This window comes from Juglans regia, chromosome 4 (assembly GCF_001411555.2).
Source record: "Juglans regia cultivar Chandler chromosome 4, Walnut 2.0, whole genome shotgun sequence".
Classification (NCBI taxonomy): Eukaryota; Viridiplantae; Streptophyta; class Magnoliopsida; order Fagales; family Juglandaceae; genus Juglans; species Juglans regia.
In genome coordinates this window covers 30,078,808-30,100,504 of record NC_049904.1, presented here as the reverse complement: position 1 = coordinate 30,100,504, position 21,697 = coordinate 30,078,808, and the positions used below count along the sequence as shown (strand labels likewise).

General features: G+C 31.1%; 2 protein-coding genes across 3 annotated transcripts; one reads left to right on the top strand and one right to left on the bottom strand.

The window, feature by feature from the left end:
- The first annotated feature begins 1,270 nt into the window (after positions 1 to 1,270).
- LOC108983244 (ethylene-responsive transcription factor 12-like) lies at positions 1,271 to 2,196 on the top strand. The gene has a single exon (XM_035689728.1). It carries the CDS (start codon positions 1,404 to 1,406, stop codon positions 1,890 to 1,892), a length of 489 nt encoding a protein of 162 aa, XP_035545621.1. The 5' UTR covers positions 1,271 to 1,403; the 3' UTR covers positions 1,893 to 2,196.
- Positions 2,197 to 10,948: 8,752 nt separating this feature from the next.
- On the bottom strand, positions 10,949 to 14,483 carry LOC108983242 (protein yippee-like At5g53940). Of its 2 annotated transcripts, none has more exons than XM_018954823.2 (5): positions 14,221 to 14,483; positions 12,209 to 12,252; positions 11,739 to 11,847; positions 11,431 to 11,486; positions 10,949 to 11,355 (listed from the first exon to the last, which is right to left on the bottom strand). In XM_018954823.2, the coding sequence occupies exons 1-5, from the start codon at positions 14,314 to 14,316 to the stop codon at positions 11,277 to 11,279; spliced, it is 384 nt and encodes a 127-aa protein (XP_018810368.1). In that variant the 5' UTR covers positions 14,317 to 14,483; the 3' UTR covers positions 10,949 to 11,276. The 2 variants fall into 2 exon arrangements, 1 of the variants encoding a protein (XP_018810368.1); XR_004801322.1 differs by having other exon boundaries at positions 11,031 to 11,355; positions 11,801 to 11,847; positions 14,221 to 14,467.
- Between the last annotated feature and the right edge of the window lie 7,214 nt (positions 14,484 to 21,697).

Here is a 21,697-nt window from a genome sequence, read left to right as displayed (position 1 = left end):
GAAAACAATTAGAATGCAGACAAGTAAGGACACTAGCATGGTTCAAATAAAATAAAAATAATGATAGACTTACAATTTATTTATAAGTTATATACAATTTTAAATATAATAATATATTTTATTAAATTTAAACCCTACAAATTAAAATTAAAATAATATTATTTTATTATAAACAAGTTGTTATACAGGTTAATCCTATCATTTTTCATTTAAAAAAAAAAAGTAGAAACAATCACGTGAAGAATGGGGCGTGGCAGCTGCAGCCTGCAGCACAGTGTTCAGTCATTAAACTACGTCACCACCCACAAACATCCCAGAAACAACCGTACGGATTTTGACATTTTAAACTTCCGAGTACCAAAACCCAGAACTTGGATTGGACCACCACCACCTCTACCCACTATTCCCCGTAAAATTAATTTCAGTCATTCCCAGGTACTCTTCCCTGATCAGTAGTCCCTAGCTGCATCCAACCGAGTCAAACACGCCAACTATAACTCAGCTTCCCCCATAACTCGCCCTGTCCCCTGCAACTCAGACACCTACTATCTACCTTCCACGTGGCGACTCTCTGACACGCCCTCCCATCTCTAAATTATAATCCCCCAACACATCCCCCCAAATCTCATCCAGGATCATCCCCTATTGACTTCAGCTCCACCGCTTATTTCTTTTAATAAAGAAAAGTAACGAATGCATGCGCCGTACAAAATCGGATAGGGCTGACGTCAATGCTCAAAACCCTCTCTCTCTTTCACACAAATTTCCATCAGGATCTTCTCATGGCCCTACTCCCACCCGGCCCCTTCCTGCCTAGCGCACACGTCTTATCAGGCGGCGGCTCTGTGCTTTCATGGTCCCACGCCCTTTTCCCCCTCTTTTCTTTTCTCTCCCTGTTTTCCACGAGTTCCTTCTCCCACCTTCTCAGCCGTCCGATCATTCTCTTGTCAAGGTGTGCGAGTCGAGTTACTATCCGACGGCGCATATATAATACCAGGTTATACATTACCCATCATAATTTTTTTTAATATTTCTTTTAATTTTATTTTTTTAAAATAATTAAACTTTTTTATTTATAATCCATATAATATATATTTGATAAGAGAAAAAAATTATAAAAAAAAATGATGTGTAATATATAAGGATTAAGAAAAGAATTTTTCTATATAAATTATATATACAGAACGGGGGAGATTATCAATGCGAGTAACGCAAGAGCAGGGCCGATTCTTTGCTTATATAAGCGAGAGGTCATGTTGTCCAGCCGACGATTACGGGAGACTTAAGTGGGTCCCTCTCCGTTTAATCTCCTAAAACACCAAAACCCACCCCCCCTCTCTCTCTCTCTCCCCTCTTCCTTCTCGTGTCTCTGTGTGTTTGTGTGAAGCTTTTATCCGTTTCTCATGGCGTCCGCTCGTGAGGGACATTATAGAGGGGTACGCAAGAGGCCATGGGGTCGCTACGCTGCTGAGATACGTGATCCGTGGAAGAAGACCAGGGTTTGGTTGGGTACATTCGACACCCCCGTAGAAGCTGCTCTCGCATATGATGGCGCCGCTCGCTCCCTCCGTGGAGCCAAGGCCAAGACCAACTTCCCTGCTCCGGTCACCGCGGGCCTCCCCCTCGACCTCAACCTCCCCTCCCCTGGCCACTGGAACTCCCAATCCGGTCGTCTCGCCCTCGGTGAGTTCTTGCAGCCCGGCCATGTCCTCAACGACATGAGCGGCGGCGTACAGTTGGACTCTTCATCTCCGCATAGGCGAGAAGCTCTTGTTACTGTCGCCGCGGGCGTAGCTCCGTTGCCGGAGAGCTCTGCCACGGCGTCTTTTCTTGGACTCGTACGCCGCGGTTTGCCCGTTGATTTGAACGAGCCTCCTCCGTTGTGGCTTTGAAGGAATGCGCGAGAGCTGTCTAGGGCCCTAGGTTTCTTTTTCTTCTTCAGTACTCAAGAGGACTGTTGTGCTTCTCTCATGCATGACTTAGATATCTCCGAGTTTTTTCATTCCTAGCTTCTGGTTTTCCTCTGATCCATACAATACCAGCGACTAGTCCCCCTTTTCTAGCTCTGTGTTTAGACTTTGAGAGGTAGCAACCGAAAGGAAAATTTACGAAGAAATGAAAAGGGATATGTGAATATATGATCAGTAAGTATATGTTTTTTTGTTTTTGTTTCCAAGAAACACGACGTTCCACTTCTGTTTTGTTCCGATTATCTTCTTATTCTAGAAAGTTGGTCTTTTTTTTGTTTTTTGTTTTTAACGCTAATATGTCATCGGCGAAACGTTTGTCGGTCCGATGGTTGATACGTTCGGTTTTTCCCACCGACCGCAAACCGAATCAAACGATGATAATGAAGGATTCTCGTTCAGGCATTCCTATATGATCTCGTAATAAACTACCAGAGCAGTTGACCCATGCTCTCGTACGTATATTAGCACGCGCCAGCTAAATGATTGTAGGATTAGAAAAATACTACCAAAAAAAAAAAATCGATTTTGTATGGGAGATTACGGGCATACTGCTACTTAGGTCGGGCCCTACGATAATATTTTATTATTTTTACTTTTTTTTTAAGAAAGTTTTGGGATAAGTTTGGTGGTTGTTTCGACGACGTTATTCCTTGTCCTTGATAGGAAATAGGGCGCATTGTTCATGTTTCGGGCTTTCTGCCGGCTTTTACTTCCTGTTTTTTTGCCCCTCCGGTCCTCTTTTCCGTCTTCTTGGAATCTGTAGTCCCAATTTAGGTATACTTCCTCAAACATGTACGTCCAATTTCATTAGAAAGAAAGGGGAGACTCTTATATTTCATCCTTAATTTGTATGTAAGTTTCAGTCCAACTTCCAATCAAAGGGAATCTCAAAGTCCAAAAACTCATGATGTTGCCTATTCTAATTGCCATATTTTCATGTCTTTTAAATCGTTAAGGGAATTTGTTTTTAAATAAATATAGTAATCATAATACAAAAATGGACTTATCATATGTTAAAATGAAACAAAAAAGTGCAAGAAACTGGATCCAAGAAAATGACACGAAAATTTAAAGTGAAATTTTGTTCTTTATTTAATTCACTCAATGACTTAAAGTACAAGACAATACCTACTTCTAAAATATCAACCTAATTTATCATTTCATCTTTGTTAACTTCTATATTACCCCAATCTAGACATGTTTTGTTTTGTTGTACATTGTACTATTTTTTTAATGGACTATCAAATTAAAAATAATGGTAGATCACATGTAGTAACTACTTATATATAATATATATTCTCTATTTTTCTACATAGTATAACCCTTAGGCCAGCACGGCCAACCACCACCTACCACTCGTAAGAATATATAAATCTTAGTACTATTCATCTGGGCTCCGGCTCGAGAATTCCGCGAGTATACTGAGACCGAAACTTTAGTTTCAAATCTGGACCGAAATCCAGTCTCGATAAGACCTGGATCAAAATTTGGATGAAACTGAGTTTAAAAATTCGGAACCAGAGTTTCCGGGTTGTACCTTTTTTCAATTAATTTTTACATTAGAATTCACAAAAAAATGATTAATCAAGATTTGGATCATTAATTGCATGAGAGATGGGTCAGCTTTAATACATACCGAGGCATGCAAGAATCTGTCAATTTTAGTATTCTTCTTATAAGTTAGATAACTACTACAGATACAAAAAGATTACACAAAAGAAAACTCATAAACTGATGCAGCTTCACATGATGCATTAGATCTACTTTACATTAAAGTAACTTTACAATCTGACTTACTGCATTAATCCATATCAGTTTGTAAATTTATTTTTGTGTAATTATTTTGTGGTTAAAGTAGTATTTCTCTATAAGTTAATTACACCCATCAGTCTATGTTAATGAAAGTTGGGTACTGTAGATCTTACATGCCAGTTGTATGTCTATATATGTAAATATACATAAACTTCGGTAGGATGGTAATTATTTTGTTAGGTGCATCAGAAGGATGGATCGAACCATTGATAATATAATTTATTTGACACCTATAATATAATTTGCGTACATATTTTTAACTTTTACTAGTCATTCATTGTTTCTAATTAAAATGTACCTTTCATATCTCATGTGTACTATCTACTATGAGCTAGAAATCCTAACTCTTGAATATATATATATATATATATATATTTGTGTATGTATGTACTATACGCACAACTACATTATATTAATGTTAATTATGTCTAGATAATTTAGATATGGATGGAAAAACGGATTAGGCAATTGCAAAGAGTGTCAACTCTCGGATCGTTGTTAAATGCCATGTTTTCAAAACATTCAAAAAAATATATATCAAAACATTAAAAAAAAAACTAGGCCTAATAAATCCTATTCACCTCTTAATTACCATTCACTCACCTATGACATCAAATGGTCAATGATAAATAATAAATAATTTTTGAACTTTTTAATATCCTATTAGAAGAGGCCAGCTGAAAGGATAATGATAAAAGAAATAATGTAATAGCATGTAATAGCACGTTTTGACACACACGCATACCGTACCCTTAAACCTCTCAATAAAAATTCAACTTAAATCTCCGAACATGATGATATCTTGATAATGATTCATTACTAATTATATAAATTACTATTATTTTTTTTATGCCATTTTTAACATTTTTCTCGATCTAGTAATCTCAAACTAGCTAGTTATGAAGGATATATAAATATATATATATATATATTTATATATATATGACGAACCTAAGAAGTCATGAAACACGAATTTTAGGAAGTTGAATTAGTGTAGGCGGCTAACATATGAAAGTAAACAAAGGAACAAACTTTGGGTAATATTATATATTATATATCTTTATATGGCTTATGTCATCCGTTTGATGTTAATTTATTAGCTTAATCAATCAGCAACGTTCTTTTGGATAAAGATAACAGTGGATGAGATGGGTGAAGATGGAAATAAATATTAATGTTTCCTGTTAAGACGGCGGCTGTTACAAATACAAAATACAGAATTATATAAAATCAGAATCCCAATATTCTAAACTTAATTTAGTGTCGTTTTCAAATAAAGCAAAAGCAAATGTTCATTCTTTCATTTAGATTTGTTTATTCTTATATATATATATATATATATATATATATATATATATATAGTGCTAGTACTCTAGTATTCTATTATATTCTATATGTGATGTCAAGGACATTGCCTTGATTTAATGTTTGGACTTTGGACGTAAACATGTCTTTTATTAAAACGACAAGCGAAAGTCTCCCCTCCCATCATGACTCCTTAGCTTAAATATAAACTTTCATTTCAAATAATTATATCTATAGCATACATGTGTGTATATATATATATATGAAAAATGTTAGTATGCTACTTAAGTTTGCCCTCTCATTTTAACCGCTCATGTATTTAAGTTTATTTTTAATTTTTTTTTACTTTATGATTAAAAAAGTGATTACAACAACAAACAAAAATGACTGATGGTGGCCAGCGAATAATCTATTTATTTTTATTTTCATATATTTTTTTATATCTTTAAATATTTTAAAAAAATCACAACATTTAAAAATACTTCCTTAATCACTAAATAAATAAATAAAACACATAATCGGTGGCTACCAATATCGGTGGCGTTTGTATGTGGGATAGGATTTTCATATTAATATATATATATATATATATATATATATATATATATGCGCTTATATTCCATTTTAGCCTGCGCCCACTGCGGATTTTATTTTTAAGCGTTGTCAACAACATCTGCCATTGAGAAATATCTTGGAAGCATACCATGCAAGTGAGATTATAATATTTATTTTATTTTTAAGCGTTGTCAACCAGATCTGCCATTGAGAAATCTCTTGGAAGTCTGCCGTTGAGAAATCTCTTGGAAGCGTACCAGCAAGCTGTGAGATTATAATATTTATTAAAAAATTAATACTATATATCATAAAAGGTAATTGAGATCATTATAGATAGCATGGTCATTACGTTTTCTTTTTTTAAAGGACGTCGCTACTCTAATTCCCTACTTTTATTAATAATCTTCACTTAAAACATATGAATACCATATTACAAACAAATTTAGGAATTAAAGAAGTCCCTAACCAAGATTTTCAAAACAATTATATACTAAACAATATATGAGCAATGAAAGCAATAATTATTTATAAAAATCAAGTCTATATATATTACGTTACGAAACCAGATTTATCAATAATAAAAATTCTATAAAAGTTTTCGAGGGGGTTTATGCAGAGCAGGAAGAGAGATATAACGTAATATTGTTGCTGAATATCGAAACTCAAGAATTTGTTAAAATAAAGTATATATATATCTCAAGTGAATCTTATCTTTCATGTTGCTATTATATTTATTTATTTATATATGATAGATATTTATTGTTGTAAAGTGTATAAGTGTTACACATTTTTTTTAAAAATAAATATAAAAATTATATAAAAATTAATTTTTTAATAATAAATCTTAATTTTTTTTTAAAAAATATGCTACATTTGTATGATTTTGACTTTGTTATGATCGAAAAATAAGATGAATTGAAATAGTTTATAAATAATTAAATTAAATTTTGTTAATAATAATTAATAATAAAATCAACTTAATTCAACTATCAATCTAAATCTGCTCTATATCTCACCTTATTCTTTATATATCTTATTTTAGCGAGGGAAGCTCGCATGCAGTCATTTTAATTTTTATGTAAAAAACGTGGAGGGTGAGGGAATAAAAGCAGTGAATAAATTATAATATAAAAATAGAGATAGAAAGAAGCAGAACGAACACCCACACACGTAAACTGCCTCTCTGGCCTGTTTTCTTACAACTTCACCTAATACTTGCGTCACTGCTGCTTCTGCTCGCATCATTAGGGCTGCTGGCACCTGCAACTTGCCGGTCGTCTGTTCACCTCTCACAACGATCGATTTGACCCTGTGGTCCCACTCTCCCTCTCCATTTTGTTTATAGATTTATAAAAGTCGGTGGATGTTTGGATTGCACTGAAAAATTTAGGTCTAGTTTAAGTAATAAGCTGTACCATTAAAAAATATTTATTGTTTGAAAACGATGTATTTAAAGTAGTTTTAAATATATTATATTTATTTAAAAATAAATTTAAAAAAATACTTTCTAAAAGCCGAACATTTGATTATTTTTTAAATTATAATCATATTCTTAAAAATTTTAAAATTATAATTATCTTAAAATTATATAGATATTTTTTACTATTTTTAATATTTTTAAAATTTAAATTACGTTTTACATTATTCGAAAAAAATACAAGTGAAGAACATACTTTTTAATTTATTTAAAATTATAAAATATTTTAATATATAACACTTAAATAATTTAATTTTTTTTCGTTAAAGAGATTTTAAAGCTAATTAAATACTTTTTAAAACTCTTAATGCAAGAGCAATTATGCCCTCAATGCGTGACATTTTACATTGCTCTTTAATTAATTTAAATTTGTCGTGCGATGCTGGACTGGGACCCATGGGTTGCACGTGGCGAAACTGTGCTGCTGGTCAGGCTTTGGAGTGGGGCCCACCCACGATCGATTCTTGTCGGCAGCAGAGGCGTCACGGCGGTCTAACGTTACACGACAACATTACGGAGGAAAAAAAAACGAAAAAGAAAATTACGTGGTGGTTGCATGTTGGTGTCGTTTTTGGTACAGATACTTGCCGTCACACTTGTCGGTGACGGCGGCTACGCTCCGACGTCGTTCTCGAAGTCGTGTTGGTCCAATCAAGCTCTTTAAGGTTAGAGAAATTCTATTTACAGTCTTAAAGTAGAGACTGTATATGCAGGCACATATTTAAATAAAAAAAAATATTATTTTAAAAAAAATAATTTTATAATTTTATAAAATTTTAAAGTTAAAATAACCTAAACCTACATATACAGTCTCTACTTAAAAAATTATACCTAGCATTGCTCTTAAAGTTAAACAGCACCGTTAAGTTCGGTGACGAATGTGTATACGGGACCAGTACTTTTATGGCGCATGCATTGGACATGGTGTCGTGACAATCAATCATCATGGTGCATGGATGTATCTTACAGCCATCATCATCGTGCATAATGAATGTGTGAAAGCACTGCAGACTGCAGGATATACGTGGCAGAAGCAGCAGTCTCATTATTGAGGGGTCTCTCTCTCTTCCCAAGTCTTGCTTGTCACCATCTGCTTTTTTATTTTTTTGGCCTCTCTACAAAATGAATAATAATAATACGTAGAATAATGAAGTGCGTAAGTCAATCGTTTAAAAAAAATATATTATTATTAAAAAACTAATTTTTTTCACATATATTTATATTTATTTTTTTTAAATAATTACACAACACTTACACATTATATATATCTGTCTATTATTTAAAAACGCCTATAACATTATTGTTCATTACTGTTCATCATGAACAGTAAATCTAAATCAATTTTTTTTTTCATATCTTATTACTATTCATCGACAGTATGATAAACGGTAATTTTTTTTTTTTTTTTTGTCCGTATGAATGTCAATGTGCGACGTAATACCACAATCGTGCGTAGGGAATGAGAGAGAGGAAGAAAGAAAAAGTGAAAAAAATATTAATTTTTAAGTTTTAAATGATCAATAAAGAAGCTGTTTTTTTTTTTTTTCGCATGTTTTTTTCGCATATCCTATTACTGTTTATTATATCATACACTAAAAATCAACTTTAATTTATAAAATACTAATTTTTTATCATTAAATAAATGATAAAATTTTACTGTACATTTTTAAAAGAAAAAAACTATCTAATTAATTTGAATTTTTAATATAATTTAAATTTCATAATAAATGATGAACATAAATAAATAATAATTTTATTCTTATACATTAGACTATTTTAATATTTGAAATTACACTTTATTTTTTTGTTCAATTTGACAGATGTGGCAAACATGCTTTTTTTTATCAATTAGAAAATCTTACGCCATACTGGATTTTACACAAGTACCACTAATTTCAAAATAACCAAACCATTTATAAAATACTAATATTTCATCATTAACTAAATAATGAAATTTTGTTAAATATTTTTTAAAAAGTATAACTATATAAATAATTAGAGTTTTAATATAATTTAAATATAATAATATTTTTAATTAACTAAAGAGAACTGCTACAACTAATAAAAAAGTAACCTGAAAATATGTCATGAATGTGTATTTTATTTTTTTATTTTTCTTTTCTTTTTTTCATGTATTTTTTTAATCATCATAAACATTTTTAAAAAAATAAAAAATTTACAACATCATTGGGTCAGGAAGGAATTGACAATCTATCTCTTCCCCAACAAAATTATTGAGTTCGAGGAAGAGATTAATAGATTCTTAGGTTTTCAGAAACTTTTATATATTTTTTAAAATATTTTTTAAATATAAAATATTTTTTAATTTGTTAATCTAATCATTACAATTTTCTTAAATATAAATTTTTTAAATTTTAAAACAATAACTACATTAAAAAATTATATTCTAATAATATTTTAACTTTTATAATATTTTTATTTTAACTTTTTTTCTCTCATTTTCTAAAATCAAATAAAACATCTTAATCCAAATAATTTTATATATTACTATTCACAAACCATGTCACTACTATTAATACATCGATCCAAATCATATCTAAAGATATGATGTCTACGTGTGTTGTTTTTTGAAGGACGAGACTGCTGCTGGTGCATTAAAATTTTTAAGATTTAAATTCAACCCTTCATTTTACCACTTCTCATTTTTTTTTCTTCGGTTGGATTGCTTCGATTTATGCAGTGAAGTACTATCACTATCACAAAAATTTTCCACATCTCTTTTCACTTGTTAGGTGCAGAAATTGAGTTCATAAAAAATTCTCTATATATTATTTATTTTACTTATGATTACGTTTTTTTTTTTTTTAACCCAAAACATATTTATATTTTATAAAATAAGTTATTTTTCAACCGGGCACATTGCCCAACCGCTAGTATATATAAACGCATCGAATTCTTATGTTCATTTTAAGAAAAAAAAAAACTGTAACTGTATTAATAAGAACTGGTTGGAGACAGCCAGACAGATACAAAGCTTCTGGTATTGGATAAATTTCAATTGGATCCAAACAAAGTTAATAAAAATAAATAATGAAGCCCCAGAAAAGAAAACCAAGTTCTGAAGAAGTTCTTAAGCTCCACAAGTACAATTCGTCAAACTCAATTATTATTTGTGAATAAAAATAAAGAGAACGAAAAATACTACGATCACGAAGAAGAGATTATATAAAAATAAAATTCAGAAAACGAGAGGTGATATGGCATCCGTCCACATACTTTTTTTGGTTAGGATAGTACTGAAATAAACTGTGGTCCAGACCGTCCCATATATAGGCTAGATAGGATATTCGTGTGCATATATGATGGGGTTGGGATTAAGGAAAATTCATCAAATCCCATTATTCTTACATCTACGAATCCTATGGAATAAACTGTACTCAAAGGTCCGGTCTTTTAATAACCACCCATTTGGTATTAACTTCGTACAATAAATATTATTATCAAGGGTGGTGGGTCAATAGTCTTCAGATTATTGTCAAGTGGTTCAACAAGTACTAGATCTTGGAGTCGAATCTAAATATGAATTCACCTTAAATTATTGGTATTAGCCGCCTAATGACTTGAGAGAGTACCTAAGATTTCCCATTGTTTACTGCTCAAATAATAAATATGGTAGGATAAGTTTTGGTGACCCAAAAGAATGGTACCGTGGTACGTTAGGGTGCGTAGGCCTAATAATTTGACCTTTAGACTGTGTTTGGATGTTAAAATGAATTGAATTAAACTGTGAATAATAGTATTTTATTGGTTCCATTGAGATGAATTTAACTTTTTTAAGTTGAAATGAGTTTAACTTTTTTAGGAAAAATTGAAAAAGCAGTGAGTCTCATCAATAATTTGTTTGAAATGAGTTTAGTTGGATTCATCTTCCAAACACATAATAAGTGGGATAACAAGAAAAGGTCCCTAGTGATCGAGATTTGAACATTAGGACCTGTGTTTGAAGATATGTTGTCTATAACTCTTAAGATAAAATCATTAAAATAACTAGCTAGGACATAAATACAAGAAGATCTAGCATTGTCATGACTTGAATCTAGCAATGAGACTCTGGCAATATCTACTCTATAGTTTAATTATTTGGTTTTTTTTAGTAGTAGTAATAATAATAATAATATTAATAATAAAATAACTTTCTAAGGATTTTCTGGGTCACTTGAAACAGGGCGGGCATCCGAATTGAATCCCTCGGTGGCCTCTTCAATGATCCTCCATCTGTTAAATGTATGAGCAGGTATTTTGTTTATATGTAGAACTTGATAGATATGCAAAGAAATTTAGAAATTCTACCTTTCAAGAACAAACTTTCCTTCCTTGTATTTTTGGTTCTTGTCACTTACTTCCACCTAAATGGAATTTAACATCAGTATCCATCCCACCATTTCGCATCTAAGCTTTTAATATTAAAAAAAATAATACTTTTCAGCTTGTGAAGTTGGAAAACTTCCATTGAAAAGCTTGAAAAAAAAGGGGACACACACACACACACACACAATGTATGGTGAAACAATCCAAATGTTCCATGGTGGTTGACTTTGAAGAAGAAGGTCATTTAGTTCTATTAAAAAGACCATATAGCTTGAAAGAGGGAAGCTTATATATTTCCAACCAACATATTGCCCACAGCAGCAGCAAAAGATATCTTCTACAGTATGCATACCAGAAGTCATCAGCCTCTCTTCTTGGGATCCAAGTGTTATATTTACCCTGAATGAAACTTCCAAAGGTCAGAAATTTTGAAGGACTATATATGCATTCAGATTTCCTCAATTCCCATGAAAGATTTGCATCTGCAAAATTACCACAGTTGCATGCAACTTGGGGTAGAGTTGGAGAGCCATGCTAACTTGAAGGTAGAATCATGTTTGGATAATGAGACTGGATTTGGAAGCATTTATAGAAGGGTAAAATTTGGTGAGGAAAAAAACGACCCCCCTTTAGCAATGGCAGATGTCAACGGTAACCTAATGTGGTGTTATTCTGATCATCATAATAGAAAGACTGCTCAGGAACTGGCTCATGAAAATCAAGTCTAAGGTAGATAAAGAACAAACACTAAATAACTTACACATTGCTGATAAGGTATGCCCTCCCATGATTGCAATTGAAAGACTGATTACATAACAGAGCAACAAGCTAGAGTCAGTCAGATTGCTGAACAGCAAGGCATATCAAATTAACTTGCTTTCCAGAAATAAAATAGCAGAGACTATATGCAAAAAAGAAAAAATCAGACTTATTCCATGAACAAAAGGTAATTTGCATCCATCATTAGCACTAAAGTCCCATATTGTTACATATTTCCGTTCTTTATGTAGCTAGTCATTCAAACTGGAGAATTTGTTTCTAACAATATCGTTTGAACTTCAGGTAGCCTCATTGCAGAAGGGAGCAGAGATAAATGTATGGAGCACATTTTCAATTCTATGAAAATATAGCGAACTGAGCAAACAGTTGGACTGGGTCACTGGAGAAGCATCCGGAGTAAAATTTAATGTCTCTGCCTCTCTTTTTTTCTCGAGTAATTCTACATACAGTCGTGAAGTACGTAAGCGCATTTCACGACTATAAATATTATTTCTCTTTTTTTTCGGAGGGCGCTAACACTTCTACTACTTGCCAAGGAAAACTACCACTCCATTTATTTCTACATGCCTGGGAAAATGTCAGGTAGAATATATATCTTTTCTTATTAGTCACTACAATGTAAAATGCCAAATAAAAACTACAATCTGGAGAAAGGAGACAGATATGGAGATTAGAAGTGGCAAAAAATAGGAAAGAATGTTGGCACTAATCAGGTCTGATACAACCTGCATTCCAATCCCAAAGCAGGTTTGATTGTCTTAACCCTCTTTATAGTGTCAGAAACATTATACCCTTCTGTGCATTTTATTTCAAAAACAATATGTTCATTAGCATTTAAATATACATCAATAAGAAATTAAAAATATACCTAAAAAAACTCAAACATTGAGAGGCAAAATGAAAGAGAAACTCTTTTAGCTCTGATGCTCAAACGAGGCTTCAAAATTTCTCCCTCAGTCCCAACTACCCTTAATTACCTGTCCTGACTCATAACCTTGTCCTATAAAGGAAAATTGGGAGTATAATTAAAACTAGAATCTCTGCTAAACAGTCCCAAGGGGCTTAGTCTCTCTGCTATCTCTGCTTTGTGTCTGTGGATAGGACAAACCACAAAAGCTATGTATCTAATAACTATGAATTACTAATAACTCAACAACTGTTCCAAGAGCAGAAGCAGAAAAAATGGGAATAAAACAAGCCGATTGCATAGGGAAATAGGCCGACCAAGGGGGATCCTCAAGTCCAGCTCCAATGAAAACATAGTATATTGATTTTATGACAGTAACCACTTAATTTTGTCCCATTTTTCCATTCTTATTATTAAACTACTCAAATACTTTTTTTTAATATATCAGTAACCACTACTCAAGTCTCAAACACTTGCGAGCAAACAACAATGCATTGGTAATCCAGAATAATTTAAGATTACATTTGAATGTTGAGATGAGTTGAGTCGTGGAGAGTAGTATTTTGTGAGTCTCATTGAGATAGGTTTAACTTTTTAAGTTGAAATATATGAAGTATGTTAAGATGAGTTTAACTTTTTTATAAAAAATTGAATAAGTAGTAAGTCTCATGAATGACTGGTTTGAGATTAGTTAAGTTTGGTTTAACAACAGAAGACAACTTAAACTAGTCGTTTCAAAACAACTTAAACTAGTCGTTTCAAAACAATTTTTTTTTTTTTAATTTCTCAGCTCCACATAAACATAATTCAAACTCAAAATTAAAATTAAAAAATTTCAACAAAATATAAAACATGTAATTAATCCAATACTATCCCATTTTCAACCAAGTTTCAGAGACCCAATTAGCACCTAGTAAGGCTCTACAAACCCTTCAGTCTAAAACTACCAAAACAAAATCAAATGGTTTGACAGTATGCCTCTGTTCAGGTTTTGATCTATTGTAAGATATTTAACACAGATCAAAGGTACAAACTTCTGTGCATGTGTTTAATAAGTAGAGAGAGAGAGAGAGAGAGAGTAGTACCCTAGAGAGGACGTGGTCGACGAGAGCAAGAGCGCTCTCACAGAATTTGCATCGGTAAGCCCTGCCATCAAGGTCCACCAGAAACACCCTCCCCATCGCCACCGGCACCCTAAGTCCGCTCTCTCATACAACAACCCAACTCCGAATTATAATTTCTGTACCAAAACGAAAACAGACCGCTAATCTTTCGCAAGTTTGGCGGTTGACGTTTCTACAACCGGAACCGGGAAATTCATGTGCCTACCCTTTGTGCCTTGGAAAATGTTAAATGTAATTAATAAAAAATTATAAAATAAAAAATTATTTTTCTACGTGTCAATAGCCGCCGCAAATCATAAAATTTAACAAAAATTAATCAAATAAATATGTACAATTGTAAATGCATATCACACTACTCGTACGTGTTCTTTTCGGCAGCGATCGAGTGCATTTCGTTGCCCATCTTATTGGGACAGTCTATACATGTTTGGTCCTCAATAAAAGATAAATGATAATACAATTTTTTTTTTTAATTATTGTATGAGAGGAGTTTGTAGGTTATATTAATCAAGCCACGTGCTTTTGACGATATATATAAGTCTTATATGCACAAAATTTGAGCTAATATTTTATAAAAAAAAAAAAGTGAATTACACCATACAAAATATAAAAAATTCATTTTTCTTGATGAGAGTTATATTTTTATAAAAAAATTATACATTTTAAAATTATATCTAATATTACTTATCGTAAAATTAACGTTGAAATGACATGCCTCAAAAAATATTTACTTGTCAATAAATTTATTATCCCTAACCATTTGCTTTTCATTTAATTAAAAAAATTCAGAATTTTGAAAAAGAGACTAGAAAATAAGCTTTTTATTCAAAAGTAAATTTTAACTTACTGATTTAATTGTCTTTATGAACATATAATCTAAATGGTGGCACAGCGACATAAAAAGTAAAAATCCTTTATTTTTACCTTACAATGTTGACAACTTTAAACTCATCTATATTTGGGAAAATCCCAACTTTACTCCTTTAAAAGTATCGCTTATCTTTTAGTTAACACGAACATTAAATTATTAAGATTAATCTAATCATAAATTTTTATTTTTAATTTTAATTACCTCTTATTTTGATCTAAGCATCAAAATATTTGAAAAATAAATAACCTGGCATAATTCTCCAAATACATGTATAATAATAATAATGACGACGACGACGATGATGATGGTAGTTTAATGTAATAGGAAAAAAGGAATAGCAATGCTAGACATGATTTTAAAGATATGCAAGTTCTTCTTACCTTTTTTTTTTTTTTTTTTAAAGAATGATGCTATTATTAAAAACATAATTTTATGTTTATGTGAACCTTATTGCATTTATCTATTTTTTAAGAAGTGCTGAGATTTATATAATTTATAAATCATTTAAAAAAGATAAGAGGTTTTTTTTTTTTTTCAAAAAAGAAAGAGGTAACGGAACAGAGCAATCGTTTAAATTTTATCATTATATTGTTATATTTTAGGAGGGAATATAAATTATAATATGAAAAATAATATTTATAATTATAGAATATACAAATATTATATATTATTTTTTTAAAAATAAAATAAATATAAAAAATTAGATAAAAATTAATTTTTAAATAATATACGAAAATGAATGCCCAGTACAACCTATTATTCTATTCTATATAGTCTTCTAAACATTCCATCGGATAGAATCATGCAAAACTCGTGCGCCAAAAAAGATGAGACTGGAACGTGCGAACAGCTTCTCATCACGTGGAACACTGACATACCACACACGGCTGGCTTTTAGCGGGTATGACTGACGCGACAGACACTGCCTTTAACCTTATCCTTTTCAAATCAATCTATTTTCCATTCCTTTTAAACCACAATATTCCATAACCTCGAACTCTCTGAAATGACCTAAAACCACCCGTCAGACGGGACCGCACGCGCCGTTTGAGCGTGCAGAACACGAATCTGGAAGCCGCGTGAGGATAGATAAGAGACAAGAGGTTACGCAATAGTCAACTTAAACTAAATAAATGGAGCAGCCGCCCACACCTAACTTACCTGTTATTCGGAAGTCGCCTTTTTCTTTTTAATTGTGTTTTTTAAGAGCAACGTGGCGCATCTCTGCTCTCTCTCTCTCTGTGGGAGAGGAAGGATGGGCCCACCCCCGCCACCCGCAATGAATCTTTTTATGCAAAACACGCCGACCCGCCGGCGCAACTGTCTGTCCCTCCTATCCCGCACGTCAGCTTCCCTCACCTCACTTTCATACGCAAAAAGGACATCTTTATTTATTTATGAGTAATGATAGATGTACAGGTTTTTTTATAATCTTTTATTTAATTAAATTTTAGAATAAAAATATTTTTATAAAATAATATTATTTTTATAAATTACTTTACAAAAAAATCATTCATCATAATTATAAAAAAAAAATTTGTAAAAAATATAGTATGTCTATCATTTCCCTTCGTCTATACCTTTTGCCAAGCACATGCACATGCCCAACCCCGTGTATATGTCATACCGCACTTTCTAGAAGAAGTCATGTAGGTACAAATTTTATAAACTTTAAAGAAGAGTTTGTACAGTGAGTTAAGCTGATGAAATTAAATAAAATTTAAAAATTTAATAAAATATTAATAAAATATAATTTATTAATATAATTTTTATTTTGAGATTTGAAAATATTTAATTATTTATTATATTTTGTTTAAAAGTTTCAATAAATTATAATAATTATATGATATTAGATGAAATAAGTTAAAATGACTATGAATCCAAACAATCCCTAAATATATTGAAAATATTTTAAAAGTAGGGTAGTGGGTGCGGATTGCGGAGATGCAAACCCCATCGCCGCCCATACGGGGGCGAAGTGCTTAAGGGGTCGACCCCGTCCCAGGAGCGTGTAGCATCCCAAATTTGGTAGAATTTGTTCTATGCATTAGAGGTGAAATAGTTGTTCAATCGTTCGGCTATATATGTTTGTAAATACAAATTATTCAGAAAATAGTTTCTTCATTACCCTTTGATTTGTCACACTTTTTTAAGGCCACCATGGCCAGCTATATTGTTTAAGCATTGATTACAAGTTTCTCTTGATCCTCAACAAATAATTTGACCGAAAGTTTCATATTCTCATACATTTTCCTTGTCTCCTCCTATTACCATGTATATTTGGTATCCCATCAAATGCACTTGCACTATTTTTACTCTTTTCCTTATTCGGATGTTTCGTTTTCGACCTTACTATTCAGTAGTCTTTCCAAATCTGCAAAGCCATTAATTTTCATTATAAAAATGTTGCATTCTTTGAAAATAGACACGCATGGAGACATAGTGGATTTGAATTGCTGTTTGATTTTTTAAGTTTTAGACTGGAAGATAAATATACATATAAAATAGGCTCAACAGCATTTATGATTGCCTTAAGAAATTTTTATGATAGTGCTAAATGTTAAGTATATATTAAGACTTGTCTTTCACCGTAAAAAAAAAAAAAAAAATTTGTAATAATATAGTGCGTAAGTACTATATATTTTTTTTAGAAAAATAAATAAATTTAAAATTCATATAAAAAATTTGACATTTTAATAATAAATTTAATTTTTTAAAAAAATAAATGTATGACTGTTGAATAACCCATAAATATATATAACATTACTAAAAAAAAAAATGTTAGTTTAATTAAGCAATATGACATGTTGGACTCTGATTTTATAGTCTTCTCGGAGAAAATACTTAAAAAGAAGAAAAATAATATTTTATTCACTCAATTTTTTTATTTTTTATTTTTTTTATCTACTCAACTTGTGATACTTTTGTGTATTTTAATTTTTAAGAATATTTCACATACGGAATAATCCGTTTGAGATGGCTTATATGCCTGTAATAAAACTCATCATCATCCACAAAGTTGCTGACACACAGCCCCAAGCCCCAAACAGTAATTTAATACTGAACATGAAAAAGAGACAGCGACTACTACTATGAAGGTAGAAAATCGGGTCCCGTAATTTAGAATTTATGACGGATTTCTGTCTCTCTCTCTTTTCAACATTAAGAATAGAAAAGTTTTATGTCTTAATTGAGGTGCGCGTAAATTGATCGGGACATATATATGATTATAAAAAATATATATAGAAAAGTTTTATTCATTATTTTTATCTTATACATAATTTTTTTTTTTTTATTTTTTTCTCTTATCAAATAATCAAGTATCAATGATAAATAAAAAAATTAAATTAATTTTAAAAAATAAATGAAAAACTTCAAAAAAAATAAAAATAAAAATAATGTGTAGTATGTAAGATTATGATTAGTAAAATTATAAGTTTTAAATAAACAAATTTCATTCAACTCTTTTGTAAAAAGATAAGTTTTAGTAATAAAAAATAATTTTTTATACTTTTTTAGATGAGTTTCTATTTTTTACAAGAACTTATAAGTTAGATGTGATTTATGTATTTGAGATTTATATAAATTATTATTTTTTCTTTCTTTTTAATAGAAAATAGAAATCGAATTCCTAAAAGACCGGGGCCCACCCAATAGCGGCAGCCATGCTTCGCCCCCACATCCACTCCCAGCACCCGCGTCCATGCGGGCCCCGTTTGTGTCTCCTGTCCCCACATTTTCCTGGAGTACGCAACTACGCACACCCAAGGTCAACGTAGAATTACCTCTTCCGATCTCACGCGCCCTACACCCTTCTATTCCCGTCCGGTACTTTTACACGATTGCCACTCCATGGTTTCCTTTTTCACACATTTGCCCCTCTCACGGAAGTTTCCGTGTGGCGTAGGTAATTAATTAATTAACGAATAAAGCGAATTTGTACGAAAAGAAAAAACACCACCTGCCGATTAATTCCTTCACTTTTATCACTATCACGTTGTTAATTTATAAAAAATAATTTTATCATTTTTTTTATTTATTAATAAAAATAGAGAATATTTTTTTATTGACACATGATGTCCGAGAACAACATTTCAACTAATTTGAAAGTACAAAAGCTCAACTAAAAAAATTTTCTACAAGTATACATCAAATAATAATAATAAAAAAATTCAATTCATAACCCTAGAGATTATATACATTTATTTAGCGAGATTAGAATCTTGTATTTTGGAAGAAACATACCATATACATGGAGACCAAAGTTTATATCGCTTGAAATAGTATTAAAATGTAGAGTATATGTTCTGTAGAATGCAATACAATTGAGTAAAAAAAATAATGTTATATATAATTATAGAGTGTGTAAGTATTAAGCAGCTACTTTAAAAAATAATATGATTTATTATTAAAAAATTAATTTTTTTTATGTAAGTTTCATATTTATTTATTTTTTTAAAATGACTATATAATACTTATATATTTACGATTGTAATTATTATTTTTTAAATAAAAAGCAAGCTTTTTGGTCAATAATTTAAGTCGAGAAAACCAGATTCAATGTGGAGGACTAATTAGCACATAGATAGGTGCTTCTTCCTTCCTGGCAATGCACTCCAATAATAATAATAATAATAATATTAAACTACTTGTAATGTCTTAACGAGGGAGTCCTCGATCCTAGAATTGGCCTGGCCGCCTACTGTTTTTTATTTTGGTCAAAAAAGCTGATTTTTTTTGGAAGCATCATAGCATAGCATAGCATAGCATAGCATATATATTATGACTTCCATTATTCCTTCTTTCGCCCCCCAAACAAAAGAAAAAGTGCCCTTTGTAGAAAGCATACTATTAATTTGCTGTTTAAAAGGCGAAGCCTCCATAGCAGTAGTGTTTTCTCTGCACTACGCGCAATATCCTGGTCAAGCGTGACAATCTTAGCAGATCCACTGCTGCTTGTTTTATATGGGGAGAATATCCAGAAATTAATTTGATGTTAATAGAGTATTAATTATCAAATTTTCTGTAAATTAATATTTAAGATCCTTGTATTTATAATGTTTTTAAACTGATAAATACCCAATCATTTAATAAAGATTTAATTGATAAATATCCAGAACTGTATATAACATTATTTAATTAAAAAGAAAAACACTCTAGTCACAAAATAATTACATAAAAATAATTTTATAAACTGATTTGTAAAATAGATCTAACGGATCACATGAAATCATATCAATTTAAAAAATTATTTTTGTATAATTTCTTTATAACTGTATCACCATTCAATTAAAAATAAGTCATTATTATATAAAATATACAACATAAGATAAAGGTATCCAATGTTAAGACTGGTTAAAAATAATACCTTATTGGTAGTTGTCACAGTAAGTTCAAATTATTGAAGATGAAATTTTCATTTGCAGGACCTGCTTTCTCCCCATTCAAAGAACCTTTTGCATTCGCTGTCCAATTTATAATTAATGATATCTTGGGTGTCAATATATATATGTTAATTCACTGTCATCTCATGATGTCTTCGTCTCATTAATCCACTTACTAGCAAAACAGTTGAATATAATGGGATTTGGGAAATCAACAACACGTACAATCTTTTGCAATTTAAAATACTGCACCTAGCTTTACTTTTTGTTTCTATTCAATATTATTTTGTTATTATCTCCCACAGCAGTCGTTATTAAATAATTTAAAATTTTTAAATTATTTATTATATTTTATATAAAGATTTTAAAAAATTATAATTATGAAATAAATAAAAAATTATTTTTATATCCAAACAAAACTTGTATACGACAATATCACGAGGGATGATCCATTTACATCCTACCAAACGAAAGTGGAATCCTAATATATATACATATTTGAATTTATCTATTTAGAGAGAACGTGTTAGAATTCGAGCATGTTTTCACAAGATCATTTAAATACAAGCTCAAGTTAAGATATGCAGCATATATACCGCGAGAATATGATTTCTGTTATCCACTAAGATGTTAAAGCCAAACGAACATTGACGAAACGACGTCAAACTAATCATAATAATAAGAGAAAAAAATTCAATCGTTATCTGTTTTTTTATATTCTTTTCATCATTTTATAATATAGTATTAGATGATAAATTTATAAAAATATATAATAAATAATCTCCAACTATTTAATATCATATCATAAAATAATAAGAAGATTATAAAAATTAAAATGATGAATACTATTACTCTTAATTTATTTTAATAATAATAATATAAATACTTAAGACGGAAAAGAAGGATAAAACTAATACTAAATGCGGATGATGGACACCTGTACTCACGTTACCCATTTGAATTTTGGGGTCTAAAAATGAATGCTATGACACGGCACAAGTCTAAAGCTGTGTTTCCTTCACAACCAAACAACGACACTCGTGCGCAGTCCGTACTAACATGGATCCCACGTACCATTCAACCCCACCCGAAACTCCCTGATCTCTCTCTCCGGCTAAGTTTTCCAGCAGATCCACCGGCACATAGTGAATCAGATATAGAAAAAAATTGTGGAAAATTGCAC

What these genes read in the sequence shown, in the direction of transcription:
- LOC108983244 (XM_035689728.1), top strand. Translation starts at nt 1,404, where the DNA reads ATGGCGTCCGCTCGTGAGGGACATTATAGAGGGGTACGCAAGAGGCCA.
- LOC108983242 (XM_018954823.2), bottom strand. Translation starts at nt 14,316, where the DNA reads ATGGGGAGGGTGTTTCTGGTGGACCTTGATGGCAGGGCTTACCGATGC. An exon ending in TCGACCACGTCCTCTCTAGG is followed by an intron (nt 12,253 to 14,220) that starts GTACTACTCTCT and finishes TTATGTAATCAG; the next exon opens with TCTTTCAATTGCAATCATGG. An exon ending in GGAAAGTTTGTTCTTGAAAG is followed by an intron (nt 11,356 to 11,430) that starts GTAGAATTTCTA and finishes TACATTTAACAG; the next exon opens with ATGGAGGATCATTGAAGAGG.